This window comes from Manis javanica, chromosome 2 (genome assembly GCF_040802235.1).
Source record: "Manis javanica isolate MJ-LG chromosome 2, MJ_LKY, whole genome shotgun sequence".
NCBI classification, from domain to species: domain Eukaryota; kingdom Metazoa; phylum Chordata; class Mammalia; order Pholidota; family Manidae; genus Manis; species Manis javanica.
The window spans coordinates 93,380,821-93,396,276 of NC_133157.1; the positions used below are offsets into that span (position 1 = coordinate 93,380,821).

General features: G+C 44.2%; 1 protein-coding gene across 5 annotated transcripts in view; it reads left to right on the forward strand.

Annotated features, from left to right (window-relative positions):
* Positions 1-15,456, forward strand: part of FAM120A (family with sequence similarity 120 member A) — a 134,373-nt gene that overhangs the window by 93,680 nt on the left and 25,237 nt on the right. For all 5 annotated transcript variants that reach the window (XM_036991174.2, XM_036991171.2, XM_036991172.2 and 2 more), the window contains 3 exons: positions 544-634; positions 2,156-2,383; positions 4,805-4,979. In XM_036991174.2, the coding sequence (XP_036847069.1) occupies positions 544-634; positions 2,156-2,383; positions 4,805-4,979 (494 nt within the window). The remainder of the gene's footprint in view (positions 1-543; positions 635-2,155; positions 2,384-4,804; positions 4,980-15,456) is intronic.

A 15,456-nucleotide genomic window follows, 5' to 3' on the forward strand; every position in this document is an offset into this window, starting at 1 on the left:
GTTTTTAAAATGTGCTGATTGAAATACTTCCTGGCTTGGGAGAGACCCCATAACCCTCCCCTCATTAACCCCACCCCAGCTTTTCCTACTTTTTCAAATAAAGCCATTCTTCAGATAAGATTCAGTTGGCTCCCTGTCTGCTGAGCTCACAGGTCGCCCCTCTGCTTAGGCCTCGCCTCTGACTTGTCTGCAAGGCCCCCACCTTGGCCCCTGTGCTCCTTACTCTTATTTATAAGTTCACAAGAACATTCGACCAAGACAGCGTTTAATCTCCTGCCGAATAGCCGTCCGTGAAGTGCGGGGTTCCCTGTTCCTTCCTCTTGGACGACTGAGCTGGAGGAAAGGCCTGTGCTTGGCTCTGCTTGCAGGTGCCATGTGGGCCAGGGCTCCGAGTTTCTCGTGGGCAGAGTCCCTGAGATGGGACTCCTGTGAAGGTATTTGCTGGGGGCCAGGTCAGGAGGCATGAGGCTCCCTGAGTGCACGTGGGGAGGTGTGGGGTACTTGGCCCACACTAATCAGCAATCCTACTCATTTTATGTTCAGCCATATCAGTGGGAACAAAATTGGCTGGGAGAAGACAGGAAGCCACACACAGCCTCCAGCACGGGGAGACCCGGGAGACCAAGCAAAGGCGGTAGGTCGTGCCTCTCGCGTTCTGCAGGGCTGGCTGTTTAAGCATGGGGACGGACTCCGGTAGAGTGTGCACTGAGCCATGCAGACACTGGGGGAGGGAGCCCCGGGGCTGTGCTGCCCACAGCCTGCTTCCTTTCAGTAGGGTGGGGTTTGGTAGAAATGTCCACAGGTGCTTATCTTGTTGAGGACTAGAACTCTCCTGATTCCTGGTCTTGTAAAGGTTTTGTGGGATTAAGTGAGCAAGCACGTGAAATGTGTACATTAAAAATGAAAATAAATTCCATTTTTCTTTTCTCTCTCTTCTACCTGTTAATAGTGATGTCTAGAAATACCTTTTTAACTTGCAGAGCCTCGTCTGTGTCCACAAGGGGTCCCTTAGGATGAGTTGGTCTCTGGCTGAAAGAGGGCTTGTTTACGTACAAGGTGATGGAATATTAGAAATCTGTTTAAAACTCTGAAATTCTCTTACTGTTGAATAAATAAGCAACAGAAATGCTTTGTGGATACTTGTTATTTGCAAAACTCCTTGCAGATGTCTATATCCTGGGAGTTAGGAAATACTTGTGAATTATCCCTGAGTTATTCCTTTTAAGACTAATTTTGGCACTTTGTGTTTTAAAGGATAAAATAAAGTACGTAATTACATATCTTTATAAAGAATACATTTTGTTTCAAAACAGGAAAATGTGTAGAGTGGCACAAAATCAAGCAATAAGCAGTTGATTTCCAGCATTCACTGAGAAAAAGAAAAGAACATTTTTTTGGTGCAAATAGTAATAGCCCTTGGTAAAGAATTTGGACTTTTGGTAGAGTTTATAAAAAGGACACTGAGTGCCTGTGCGTCCCCTTTCCAGGAGCCCACTCCTTGCAGCACACTTCACTATGGGCCCATTTGGGGTCCACTCCCTTACTAGGCATTTATGTGGATGCATTCTGTAGTTTGCCAGCTGGTTGTTACAGAATGGGTACTTTTCACCTAACAGTATACCATGCATGTATTTCTCTATCTGAATATATAGATCTGACTCATCATTTTTAATAGAATTGGCTTTCTTTTCCCCTTAATTGGTGGTAAACAGTTCCCTGCATATACTTAATTTAGAGCTTTTTAGAGACCAAAGAGAATTCCTGAGTTTGGGTTTTGTTTATCCTTTAAATCCAACTGTGGTGGTGAAGAGCAGGCCTAGATTTCAGCCCTGTCCCATGAGTGACAGACTGTGTCAATGCGACAGTGACATGCCCTCCCTGAGTGTTGGCTTCAACTGTGGAGAATGTGGCCTCCTTGGTATCAGGAAGGCAGAGTCAGGAGGGGGCCCTACAGAGCCAGGAGGTTCCACCTAGGGGAACAACCACAGAAGGTCACTCTGGCCTCATGGGCTGTAGTGGCCCTGCAGGTTCCCACCCCCAGCACAGGCATGCTGGGTGTCCACTTGCCACGCCCTCTAGATAGGACTCTGCAAGTGGACAGGTAGCTGAGAGGGTGGAGACATGACTGAAATCCACTCTGTACACTGTTCTGCAGGCAGAAGGCCCCTCCATGGCCTCTTCAGGCAGCCAGCTCGCTGAAGGGAAGGGGAGCCAGATAGGCACCATCCAGCCAATCCCGTGCCTGCTGTCCATGCCCACCAGGAGCCACATGGACATCACCACCCCGCCCCTGCCCCCCGTCGCACCCGAGGTGCTGAGAGTAGCCGAGCATCGGCACAAGAAGGGGCTCATGTACCCCTACATCTTCCACATCCTGACCAAGGTAGGAGCCTGGGAGCCATGCAGCACTGTGCATGGCCATCCTGGGCCATGGCCCCCGGCACCTTTGGGAACCACTTTTCTGTCTTACCAACTGTTAGAAACAAAGTTCAGTTTGCCTTTCTAAACTTGGAGGAAAAAAAGTAAGAACTTACTGTTGTAAATAGAGTAAAAGAAGGTTGGGAAACGTCTCTTTTTCCCCTCAATTTAATATAAAATATTCTTTGAATGAATGACATGTTATTTTCTGACTTGTAATTTTATCGCTTTTATTTCTGATTTCAAAACTTTCTACACATTGTTTATGCCATAATGTTAGATTTAATTCTGATGGCTGAGAGTGCCTCATATGCTTGGACTTGGGCCTCTATCCCACTGAAGTGCAATTTTTATGGAACTTAACAGCAAAAAATGAAATACAGGATTTTGTACCTTATGCAGAGACATAAAATGCAGTTATCTTTCTACATAATGTCATAATTTCACTTTATTAGTGCCGTGCTAAATGTATGCTTACAGAGATACACAGTGTGGCATTGTTTCTCAATCTTGGTGTCTTGAATGGATCTGTGTGTATTTAAATGCCCTCAGTGGTTTGTAGTCTTTCTGTTGGTGTTTATAATCATGAGCCACAGTTAACAAGTCACCTGAGCGACCAGACTTCTCAGGCAGAGCTGGTTATTGCTGTCACGGGCTTTGAGCACCCTTGCATTAGTATGTGAATTACCATACACAGTCACTCTTTGTCCTATTTTCTGCAATCCATCTGTGGTTTAAAAATGGAGTCAGTAAATGCAAAAATCAGTCCTATTCCACAGCACTCCCAAGCTGACCTTTGACCATTAATCGACAAATCCAAACATTGCTTACTTTGATAAATTAAGGGGTTTTGAAGAATATTTAGACCACTATGGACTCAGTTTCTCTAATTAATTTTTAAGTGTAACTTCCTCCATGTCTCATCTATATTTAATATGGGTATGCATGTACAGTACCACTCTTTGGATTGTGGTTGGAAGGTAAATGTTTTATTTTTCAGGTCCAACTAGATCATAAGGGTAAGTGAGAAGTTATGTTGGTGGGGAAAGGATTTGCTGAGTTTAAAGGGACTGAGGTTTGGGAGAGACTGCACCATTTTCCCATTGGCTGGTTCGGGGTGTAAGGTCCCTAGGCCCCAGCCGGCCTGCCATGCTGGTGGATTTCCCTGGGATGGTCGGCTAGATCAGGCTGAGACGCACAAACTGCCTGCCTTGCCTTCAGTACTCACTGGCTTCAAGGACAAATAATGATGAAGTGACTGTGGCTGAAAAAAGTACTTGACTGTTCAGATTTTAAAATGCCACCCCGAATTGTTCAGCATATTAGGGAAATGATTATATTTTCAGGCATACTGTTTTCCTGCGAACTGTGTGGCTTGGTATCAGACTCTCCAAGCCAGTTCCTGCGGTGAGGAACAGTCTCTCAGGGTCCCTGCATCCCTGGATTGGTGTGCTGAACAGGCTGCGCTCCTAGGTGGGTGGGTGGGGAGGCCCTGTACATGAGGGAAGGCCAATTCTGGGATTGAATTTATGTGAGAGAAAGATGGCATGTTACGAAACTTTGAAAAGAAGATATATCGATAAATTTAACAGACATTAAATGAAGGTCATGAGTATATTTTCGTGTTATCAATATATGTAACCAAAATTCCATGCAAAACCTATTGAGGTGTTTCTTGATGTCATAAAGTATTCACGATAGAACCACAGAATTTTTGCCACGGTCTCAGGTGCAGCAGCCGTGTGTCTCCCGCCGTGTGGGCTGAGGAACGTGAATGGAACGGGGGCGGCCTGCATTGTCTGCCCCAGCGTCTGAGCAGTGAGACATGTCCACCAAGTATGGCTGCACTAGGGCGGAGGCCAGATGTTTGCCAAAAACTTACCAATGAACTTCAGAGAGCTCTCTTAGGTAGACCATTTGGGTATGTGGTAATTTTTTATGGAAGAGAAATCCGACCATTTTCAGGATAATCATTTCCTAGAGTTCATGGTCATTGAAAGTTATGAATTTCATTACATATGACCATTTTGACTCATAAATAAAATTGTCAAATTCTCAGTGTTTTCTATTCTATTTGTTGTCTGATGTTACCTGTCTAGATTGGTACAAAGACTTTGGGATCATCTGTGTGGTTTTCTTTTGTTCTTGGTTCCAGATTAAAGATAAAACAATGTAGATTTTATTTGACCCTTTGATCATATGTTTTGAGTACAACCTGCTAAATAAATTCTCCCTAAACATCTCAATGTAGGCAAGTTGTTAAGTAATTGATTTGGAATAGAATTGCAATGTCATTAACTGGAGATAATACAGTATGTTTCTGTGAGTTTATTGTAAATTCAACATGAAAAATGTGCAATATTATTCTGCTTTCTTCCATGCAAAGGGTGAAATCAAAATTGCTGTTTCTATTGAAGATGAAGCCAGCAAAGACCTGCCTCCCGCCGCCCTGCTCTATAGGCCAGTTCGTCAGTATGTTTACGGAGTCCTGTTTAGCTTGGCAGAAAGCAGAAAGAAAACTGAGAGACTTGCTTTTAGAAAGAACAGACTTCCACCAGAATGTATGTACTGTACAATCATTGTTTGTTTTCCTCAGTTCCTCGTAATCTCTTGTGCATTTCCTAAAGCCATAGAAGGGCATGGCTGGGTACGGCCAGCGTGTCCCCATGTAAAGGAGGCGGGCTTCATCGGGGCCCTTAGGAAGGAGGACAAGCCATGGGCTTTTTTCCTCAGTAACATCCTAGTGATGGTGTTTATTTGGTAAAATGATAAAACAGAAGGTTCATGCATTAAACTGAATGTTGACCCAGACACAGTCCAAGTCATCTTGCTGTGGTTAGTGCATCCCAGGCAGGGCTACCACAGAGTCTGCTCTGGTGTCTGCAGAAGGCAGTGTTCCTGGGAGGCCCCTGCTGCGCTGGCTCTCCCCCACCCATGGCACGTGTGTCAGGGAACATTTCTGATGCTGAGGGTACCCTTGTAATGATTTCCCTGGAGGGTCTCCCTGGTTGGCTCCTGGGGTGGAGGGGAAGTGCACAGACAGAAGTCTTTGAAATGTTGGCAGAAGTTGAGGTCAAAGCCTTTCCCATCTTGTTGTGTGGGCCAGAGTAATATTTTGGAAAACCTTTCTGTTGTGGGTAATTTTATCTACTGAAGTATGGAATGTAGAAGTGACTGTATGTTTAGTAGGAAATAGAGAAACGTTTCCCAGAACATACAGTCTAACAAAAGAATGTTAAGAATGGTGGAAACTGTAGGTCACTGGAGCATCCTCTAGACTGAGGATGTTTGGGGATGGCAGCTGCTCGTGTGGCAGGTCAGTGTGGGCCTTGCATTGTGGGGAGGCCGCCTGTGCTCAGGCTCAAGCGTGCAAGGGTTCCTTCCTCTGCAGCCCTAACTAGTGACATCCCAGCAGTTCTGAAACTCTGTTCTGTAGGTTCTTGCTTCCTGTTTCTGACAACTAGGACAAAACTGTGACTCTGTAGCCCTCAGGAGGAGGACTTGTCACCACCTAGGTTGAAGACTGCTGAGTGTGGCCACTGAGCTCCTTGTGTGATGGTGGCTGGAAGGTGATGCTTTTGTTCCCCTCCGTCACATGGGAGATGCCACAGGAAGCAGCGAGGGTCTTCTGTGGATGCTTCCCACAGGCCAGCCTGCCCTGTGTGCCTCTTGCTTGCCTATACACCTGTCTTCCTTTGCACAGGGCTGGCCAGAGGCCTGTGGCTGTGAGCCCCCTTTAGTGCTTTGCTAGCCTTGACCATCCCAAACCCCTGGGTTCTCTGGGCCTGGAATGCCGAGTGCTGTAGGGTCCTTGGTGGCTCCACTTCCTTCCATGTCTCACTCAGCTCCAGAGCAGTGTTCCAGCTTTCATGGTGAAAGACTGCTGTTTTGTTATTTGCTTGTGTGTCTTTATGCAGCCATCTCCTTAGGAGTTGACTTTGATCATAGCCTGGGGACCCCAGGACGTGCTCCCTGCTGCAGTGCGCAGGACTTTGTGAGCAGCCTGAGTATGGCTGGTATACTCTGCTCACGCCTACAGTGCTCCAGTCCAGGAGGGCCGTGTGACTGGGAAGCTGCAGGCACTCTCGGGTCAGAGTGGTGTTGGTCTATTCTGCCTGGCTGAAGGCCTCTGGTTTTAAAGCAGTGGGATGCCCCTGGCTGCATGCAGCATGCTCTCTGCCTAGGTGGTTACTCCATATCTGGTTGGTGTAGGTGACCTGCTGGCCTCAGAGAGTTTGGGCTGGGAGCAGACAATAGGAGAAGCAGAAGGCAGGGCACACTGTCCCCTGAGTGGACCCGCATCCTCTGAGCACCAGCAAGAGGCACATCGCAGTGAAGAGCTGAGTGTGCAGACCCTGTCGCAGGGCCTGCTGTGGTCCTGGTGGTTAATGACAAGGGCTGGCTGGCCTAGAGCAGACAAGGTCTGGCTGGGGCTGGAGGGTGTGGGAATAGGTGATCCGGGGAAGAAGACAGGAGGGTGGTGCATCTGGATGGCTTGGGTGGACTCTGGGAGGGGGCTTGGGTTACTGAAGCCCCCCTACTGGGGACTCTGCAGAATCACCCGAGCTCCATTGAAAGGTTGCCGCTAAACTTGTGACAGTCTTCTCTTCAGGTGACTTAGGGAAGTGGGCTTTGCGTTGTCTGTAGGCAGGGGGAGCTGTGGATAGTATTTCTGTTCAGGAGGGTGCTACATGGGGACATGTGAGCTGAGTGAGGCACATGAACCTGGAATGGCAAGGAAGAGCAGTCTGGGCTCCTGCTGCTTGGGCAGCACTGAGCCAAGCCCCTGGGCTGAAGTCCACCTGGAGAAGTGTAGGTTAAAGAGTTTGTGCAGATGGGAGCTTGCCTTTGTGTGGGTAGACATGTGAATGCGACCTGAGTCCCCAGGCCATGAGGCCTGTTAGCTCTGCAGCTTCAGAGAATGAGAGTTGCATGAGTGGCTTTGGATTCAAGGCCCTTTAGATGTTTTGGGGAGCAGTGAGACTGAACTTGTATCATGTGCTGGCTGCGTCTGTAAAGCAAGAGCAGCCTGCGAGAGCAGCCTGCAGAGAAGGGTCCTGTGTCAGTGACCCACACGTGCTGATGATCACTCCAGCTGGAACAGCAGCTCTCCACACGGAGGTTCTCCTTAGAGTCAGCTCTGAGCCTGTGCTGAAGAGACCTGATCATGAATGATTTCTCGGGGGTTTCTGGTTGACACAATTTCAAAGATGGGTCTGTTGTTGACACCTTTACCTACAGTTTTATTTATGGTCACTCTTAGGCCATGAAATTAGTCACACTTTACAGGCCTTAGGTGAACCAATACAAAATGCACAGGATGTCCTTGCTCTTGAATTGCCTGCTGGCTTTGCTTTGCTGGTCTGGTTATCCTGACGGCAGGATAATGAGTTACCTTAATGAAAGTCTAAGAGGGAAGAATCTGGGAAGTAAAATTGAATGATTCCCACATTTTTTAAAAGATTTTATTTTATTATTTTTTACTTTTTAAAAAATTTTGGTATCAATATAGTTACATGAGCAACATTGTGGTTACTAGATTCCCCCATTATCAAGTCCCCACCACATACCCCATTACAGGCACTGTCCATCAGCGTAATGAGATGCTGTAGAGTCACTACTTGTCTTCTCTGGGCTATACTGCCTTCCCCGTGTGGCCCCCCCACATTATGTGTGCTAATTGTAATGCCCTTTATTCCCCTTATCCCTCCCTTCCCAACCACCCTCCCCAGTCCCCTTTCCCTTTGGTAACTGTTAGTCCATTCTTGGGTTCTGTGACTCTGCTGCTGTTTATTTAGTTCCTTCAGTTTTTGCTTGGTTCCTTTACTCCACAGATGAGTGGAATCATTTGGTACTTGTCTTTCTCTGCCTGGCTTATTTCACTAAGCATAATACCCTCTAGCTCCATCCATGTTTTTGCAAATGGTAGGATTTGTTTTCTTCTTATGGCTGAATAATATTCCATTGTGTATATGTACCACACCTTTAACCATTCATCTACTGATGGACTCTTAGGTTGCTTCTATATCCTGGCTGTTGTAAATAGTGCTGCAATAAACATAGGGGTACATCTGTCTTTTTGGATCTGAGAACTTGTATTCTTTGGGTAAATTCTAAGGCGTGGGACTCCCAGGTCAAATGGTATTTCTATTTTTAGTTTTTTGAGGAACCTCCATACTGCTTTCCACAATGGTTGAACTAGCTTACATTCCCACCAGCAGTGTAGGAGGGTTTCCCTTTCTCTGCAACCTCGCCAACATTTGTTGTTGTTTATCTTTTGGATGCTGACCATCCTTACTGGTGTGAGGTGATATCTTACTGTGGTTTTAATTTGCATTTCTCTGTTGACTAGTGATGTGGAGCATCTTTTCATGTATCTGTTGGCCATCTGAATTTCTTCTTTGGAGAAGTGTCTGTTCAGATCCTGTGCCCATTTTTTGCTTGGGTTATTTGCTTTTTGGGTGTTGAGGCCTGTGAGCTCTTTATATATTTTTGATGTTAACCCCTTGTTGGATATGTTGTTTACAAATATATTCTTCCATACTGTAGGATGCCTTTCTGTTCTGTTGATGGTGTCCTTTGCCGTACAGACGCATTGTAGGCCCATGTGTTCATTTTTGCTTTTGTTTCTGACAACATGTGTTAAGGTAGAAGTTGCTCATGTTTATGTTCAGAAGATTTTTGCCTATGTTGTCTCCTAAAAGTTTTATGGTTTCATGACGTACATTCAGGTCTTTGATCTATTTTGAGTTTACTTTTGTGTATGAGGTTAAACAATAATCCAGTTTCATTCTCTTGCATGTAGCTGTCCAGTTTTGCCAACACCAGTTGTTGAAGAGGCTGTCATTTCCTCCATTGTATGTCCATGGCTCCTTTATCATATATTAATGAACCATATATGGTTGGGTTTATATCAAGGCTCTCTAGTCTGTTCCATTGGTCATTGGGTCGGGTCTGTTCTTGTGCCAGTACCAAATTGTCTTGATTACTGTGGCTTTGTAGTAGAGCTTGAAGTTGGGAAGTGAGATCCTCCCAGCTTTATTCTTCCTTCTCAGGATTGCTTTGGCTATTTGGAGTCTTTTGTGGTTCCATATGAATTTTAGAACTATTTGCTCTAGTTCACTGAAGAATACTGTTTGTATTTTGATAGGAATTGCATTGAATCTGTAGATTGCTTTAGGCAGGATGGCCATTTTGATAATATTAATTCTTCCTATCCATGAGCATGGGATGAGTTTCCATTTATTGGTGTCTTCTTTAATTTCTCTCATGAGTGTCTTGTAGTTTTCAGGGTATAGGTCCTTCAGTTCCTTGGTTAGGTTTATTCCTAGGTATTTTATTCTTTTTGATGCAATTGTGAATGGAATTGCTTTCCTGATTTGTCTTTCTGCTAGTTCATCGTTAGTGTATAGGAATGCAACAGATTTCTGCATATTAATTTTGTATCCTGCAATTTTACTGAATTCAGGTATTAGTTCTAGTAGTTTTGGAGTGGATTCTTTAGGGTTTTTTATGTACAATATCATGTCATCTGCAAACAGGGACAGTTTGCCTTCTTCCTTGCCAATCTGGGTGCCTTTTATTTCTTTGTGTTGTCTGATTGCCATGGCTACGACCTCCAGTACTACGTTGAATAAAAGTGGGGAGAGTGGGTATCTTTGTCTTGTTTCTGATCTTAAAGGAAAAGCTTTCAGCTTCTCGCTGTTAAGTATGATGTTGACTGTGGGTTTGTCATATATGGCCTTTATTATTTTGAGGTACTGGCCCTGTATTCCCATTTTGTTGAGAGTTTTTACCATGAATGGATGTTGAATTTTGTCAAATGGTTTTTCAGCATCTATGGAGATTATCATGTGGTTTTTGCCCTTCTTTTTGTTGATGTGGTGGATGATGTTGATGGATTTTCGAATGTTGTACCATCCTTGCATCCCTGGAATAAATCCTACTTGATTACGATGGATGATCTTTTTCATGTATTTTTGAATTCTGTTTCATATATTTTGTTGAGTATTTTTGCATCTATGTTCATCAGGGATATTGGTTTGTAATTTTCTTTTTTGGTGGGGTCTTTGCCTGGTTTTGGTATTAGAGTGATACTTGCCTTGTAGAATGAGTTTGGAAGTATTCCCTCTTCCTCTACTTTTTGGAAAACTTTAAGGAGGATGGGTATTAGGTCTTCACTAAATGTTTGATAAAATTCAGCAGTGAAGTCATCTGGTCCAGGCATTTTGTTCTTAGGTGGTTTTTTTTGATTACCAATTCAATTTCATTGCTGGTAATTGGTCTGTTCATATTTTCTGTTTCTCTCTGGGTCTGTCTTGGAAGGTTGTATTTTTTTTGAGTTGTCCATTTGTTCTAGGTTATCTAGGTTGTTAGCATATAATTTTTCATAGTATTCTCTAATAATTCTTTGTAGTTCTGTGGTGTCCATTGTGATTTTTCCTTTCTCATTTCTGATTCTGTTTATGTTTGTACACTCTCTTTTTTTCCTAATAAGTCTGGCAAGGAGTTTATCTAATTTGTTTATTTTCTCTAAGTATCAGCTCTAGGTTTCATTAGTTTTTTCTATTATTTTATTCTTGCCAATTTTATTAATTTCTTTTCTCATCTTTATTATGTCCCTCATGCTGACTTTGGGCCTCATTTGTTCTTCTTTTTCCAGTTTCAATAATTCTTAATTTGAACTATTCATTTGGGATTGTTCTTCTCTCTCTAAATAGGCCTGGATTGCTATAAACTTTCCTCTTAGAGCTTTCTTTGCTGCGTCCCACAGAAGTTGGGACGTTGTGCTATTGTATTCATTTGTCTCCATATATTGCTTGATATCTGTTTTAATTTGGTCATTGATCCATTGATTATTTAGCAGCATGTTGTTAAGCCTCCATGTGTTTGTGAGCCTTTTTGTTTTCTTTGTACAATTTATGTCTGGTTTCTTACCCTTGTTGTCTGAGAAATTGGTTGGTACAATTTGAATCTTTTTGAATTTACTGAGGCTCTTTTTGTGGCCTAGTATGTGGTCTATTCTGGAAAATGTTCCATCTACACTTGAGAAGAATGTGTATCCTGCTGCTTTTGGGTGGAATGTTCTGTAGATGTCTGTTATATCTATCTGTTCTAATGTCTTGTTCAGTGTCTCTGTGTCCTTACTTATTTTCTGTCTGGTGGATCTGTCCTTTGGAGTGAGTGGTGTGTTGAAGTCTCCTAGAACGAATGCATTGCATTCTATTTCCTCCTTTAATTCTGTTAGTATTTGTTTCACATATGTAGGTGCTCCTCTGTTGGGTGCATAGATGTTTATAATGGTTATATCCTCTTGTTGGACTGACCTCTTTATCATTATGTAATGTCCTTCTTTGTCTCTTGTTAGTTTCTTTGTTTTGAATATTTTGTCTGATACAAGTACTGCAACACCTGCTTTTATCTTCCTATTGTTCGCATGAAATATCTTTTTCCATCCCTTCATTTTTAGTCTGTGTATGTCTTTGGGTTTGAGTTGAGTCTCTTGTAAGCAGCATATAGATGGGTCTTGCTTTTTTATCCATTCTGTAACTCTTTTGATTGGTGCATTCAGTCCATTTACATTTAGGGTGATAATTGATAGATATGTACTTATTGCCATTGCAGGCTTTGGATTCATGGTTACCAAAGGTTCAAGGGCAGCTTCTTTACTCTCTAACCATCTAACTTAACTCACTTATTATGCTATTATAAATACAGTCTGATGATTCTCGATTTCTTTCCCTTCTTTTTCTTCCTCCTCCACATGTTATGTGATAGGAGTTTTATTCTGTACTCTTTGTGTTTCCCTTGACTGATTTTGTGGATAGCTGATTTTATTTTGCATTAGTTAGTATTTAGTTGGTCTATTTCCTTTGCTGTGGTTTTATTTTCTTTGGTGACAGCTATTTAGCCTTAGGCATACTTCCATGTAGAGAAGTCCCTTTAAAATACATTGTAGAGATGGTTTGTGGAAGGTAAATTTCTTCAACTTTTGCTTATCTGGGAACTGTTTAATTCCTCCTTCAAATTTAAATGATACTCTTGATGGATACAGTATTCTTGGTTTGAGGTCCTTCTGTTTCATTGCATTGAATATATCATGCCACTCCCTTCTGGCCTGTAAGGTTTGTGCTGAGATGTCTGATGATAGCCTGATGGGTTTTCCTTTGTAGGTGATCTTTTTTCTCTCTGGTTGCTTTTAATACTCTGTCCTTGTCTTTGATCTTTGGCATTTTAATTATTATATGTCTTGGTGTTGTCCTCCTTGGGTCCCTTTTGTTGGGAGATCCATGGACTTCCATGGCTGGAGAGACTATGTCCTTCCCCAGCTTTGTGAAATTTTCAGCAATTATTTCTTCAAAGACAGTTTCTAACCCTTTTCCTCTCTCTTCTTCTTCTGGTACCCCTATAATGCGAATATTGTTTCATTTTGATTGGTCACACAGTTCTCTTAATATTCTTTCATTCCTAGAGATCCTTTTGTCTCTCTCTGCCTCAGCTTCTCTGTGTTCCTGTTCTCTGATTTCTGTTCCATCAGCAGTCTCTTCCACCTCATCAGTCTGCTCTGAAATCCTTCCATTGTTTGTTTCATTTCTGTTATCTCCCTCCTGAATTCATCCCTTAGCTCTTGAATATTTCTGTGTTGATCCATCAGCATGCTTATGACTTTTATTTTGAATTCTTTTTCACGAAGATTGGTGATTTCCGTCTCACCAAGCCTTCTTTCTGGTGTTTGTGGGATTTTGGAGTGGACAAGGTCCTTCTGCCTTTTCATGGTGATGAGAGTGGTCACTGGCTAGTGGCATGTGTGTCAGCTGGGAGAACAAAGTCCTTCCTGCTTGCTGGTTGCCTTGCCTGTCTGCGCCGTCTGTGCTGGTTAACCGCACACAGGGAGCAGCCTATGGGTTAATCCCCTAAGCTGCCGTGGGCGGGGCGGCCCTTGGGATTGCCTAGGGCAGTGTGGGGGGTCTCAGGCCAGCAGCACGTGTTTCTGCCACTAGGACAAGTCCCCTTTGTTCTTCCCGGGCTTTGCACCCATCTCCTCTGTCTTTGCCGGTCAACTGTATGCAGGGAGCAGTGTCTGGATTAATCCCCTAAGCTGCCATGGGCGGTGCAGCCATCGGGATGGCCTAGGGCACTGGTGGGGATTGCAAGCAAGTGTCGCATGTTCTGCTCTGAGAACAAAGCCCCTTAGTGCCTCCTGGTCTCCCCTCCTGTCTCTGCTATCTCTGCTGGTCAACCATGCGTCGGGAGCTGCCTATGGGTCTTGGCTGTTTAGCTGTGCACAGGGAGAAGCCTCTGTGTTAAGGTGTGTTTTTGTTGTAGGTGGGACTACTCTTTAGCTGGTCTGCAGGAGTAGTGGATCAGCCAGTTTGCTTGCAGGTGCCAGTGGGGAAGAAGAAACGGCTGGCTGCTTATCACTGTGAGGGGTCTCGGCCCGTGTTGCCACCCAGGGGGTTAGGGCACCTAAAGTTCCCAACCTTCTGGGCTGAGTGTGCCAGGATGATTTTGTCCACGTTTTATAACCTTGTCTCTTTAAGACTTTTAAAGGACCTGCTTCTTTTGTCCTAGGGCAGCTGCCTGTGGGGATCTGTTTGTGGTCTTAGTCTCAGATTGTGCTTTTCTGCTCCTCTGATACTCAGAGCACCATGCTATGCATGTCTGTGCTCCTGGGGCAGATGACTAGGGCTGATTATTTAGCAGTCCTGTGCTTCCACTCCCTCCCCACTCTTATTCTTTTCCTCCTGATGGTGAGCTGGGGTGGGAGGAGTGCTCGGGTCCTGCTGGGTCACAGCTTTGTACCTTACCCTTTTCTGTGAGATGTGGGTTCTTGCAGATATAGCCTGGCTGGTGTACTGTATCTTCTGGTCACTCTTTAGGAATAGTTGTATTTGCTGTATTTTCAAAATATATATGGTTTTGGGAGGAGATTTCTGCCACCCTACTCACGCTGCCATCTTTTCCTCTCTCCCTGATTCCTACATTTTAAAATTGCCATTCACTTACTAAAACTGACCCCTGTTTTCTCTAACAAGTCTCTCCAGTACCTCAAAATTAAAAAGTAAAAGAAATAGGCATATAGAAAGTAGATGGGCATAAATGTAGGTACATGAGGTGAAATTTATGGAAGCAGGAAACAAGTTTGTAAGAGTATCATGAGTACTGTTTTTATAAATGTTTTTTGCATATTCTCTGCTTTAGAAATTATCAAGAAGAAACTTTGATTTTTTTTTTCCTGGTCCAATTTGCTTTAGAAAATTTTGTGTCAATTAATTGGGGCTGCTAATTAGAAAGAAATAAGTTTGTTCATTGTGGATTACATATAAGAAAACAGTGCTTTAACCTAGACTCTCCTAGTGTGCTCTTGTAATGTGTGTGGAGATCAGGCATCATAAACATTTTCCCGTGTCTTAGGAAGGCTACTGATACACTGATCTGGGCTTCTTTGCTCTACCTGACTTTACAGCAGTATGCTAGTGAGGAGCTGCCTTTTCCTCCCAGAACTTGGAGCAGCCGAGCTCGAGAGATGTGAGAGGACATTGTTAGTGACAGGCCAGTGTCCAGTGGCGCTTTTGGAGTAATGTTTATGTCATAGTCCTCGAGTTCTGAGTTTCTGAACCTGAGAGTGACGGGTGGGAATAGAGAACCCGGCTGGGCTTCCTGTGGCCTGCTGAGCACATGAGGTTTGTGGGCAGTGGGCTGCCTGGCCTCAGATATCAGAGGTTGGAGGAACAGATGCACAGCCCTCTCCCCTGAGAGCTGGGGAGGTGCCCAGAGTGGGGCATGGGAGGGGCCTCCTGGCCCTGCGTGGAGATCCACTGGTGGTTTTCCCATGGAAGGAAGCACAGTGCTGCTGGGCCTCTGGTTTCTGCTCTGGTACGAGGGAGCTGGAGCTTTGTTTTTATTTATGGGATAGTTTTGTTTTTCCCATAACCCCAGGAAAGCTCAGCTGTTAACAGCGTAGCTCCTCCCAGGCCCCCATGCAGGTGCACACAGGTGCACCAAAGTCCCCGCTGTCCCTCCATTGAGCCAGTGTGG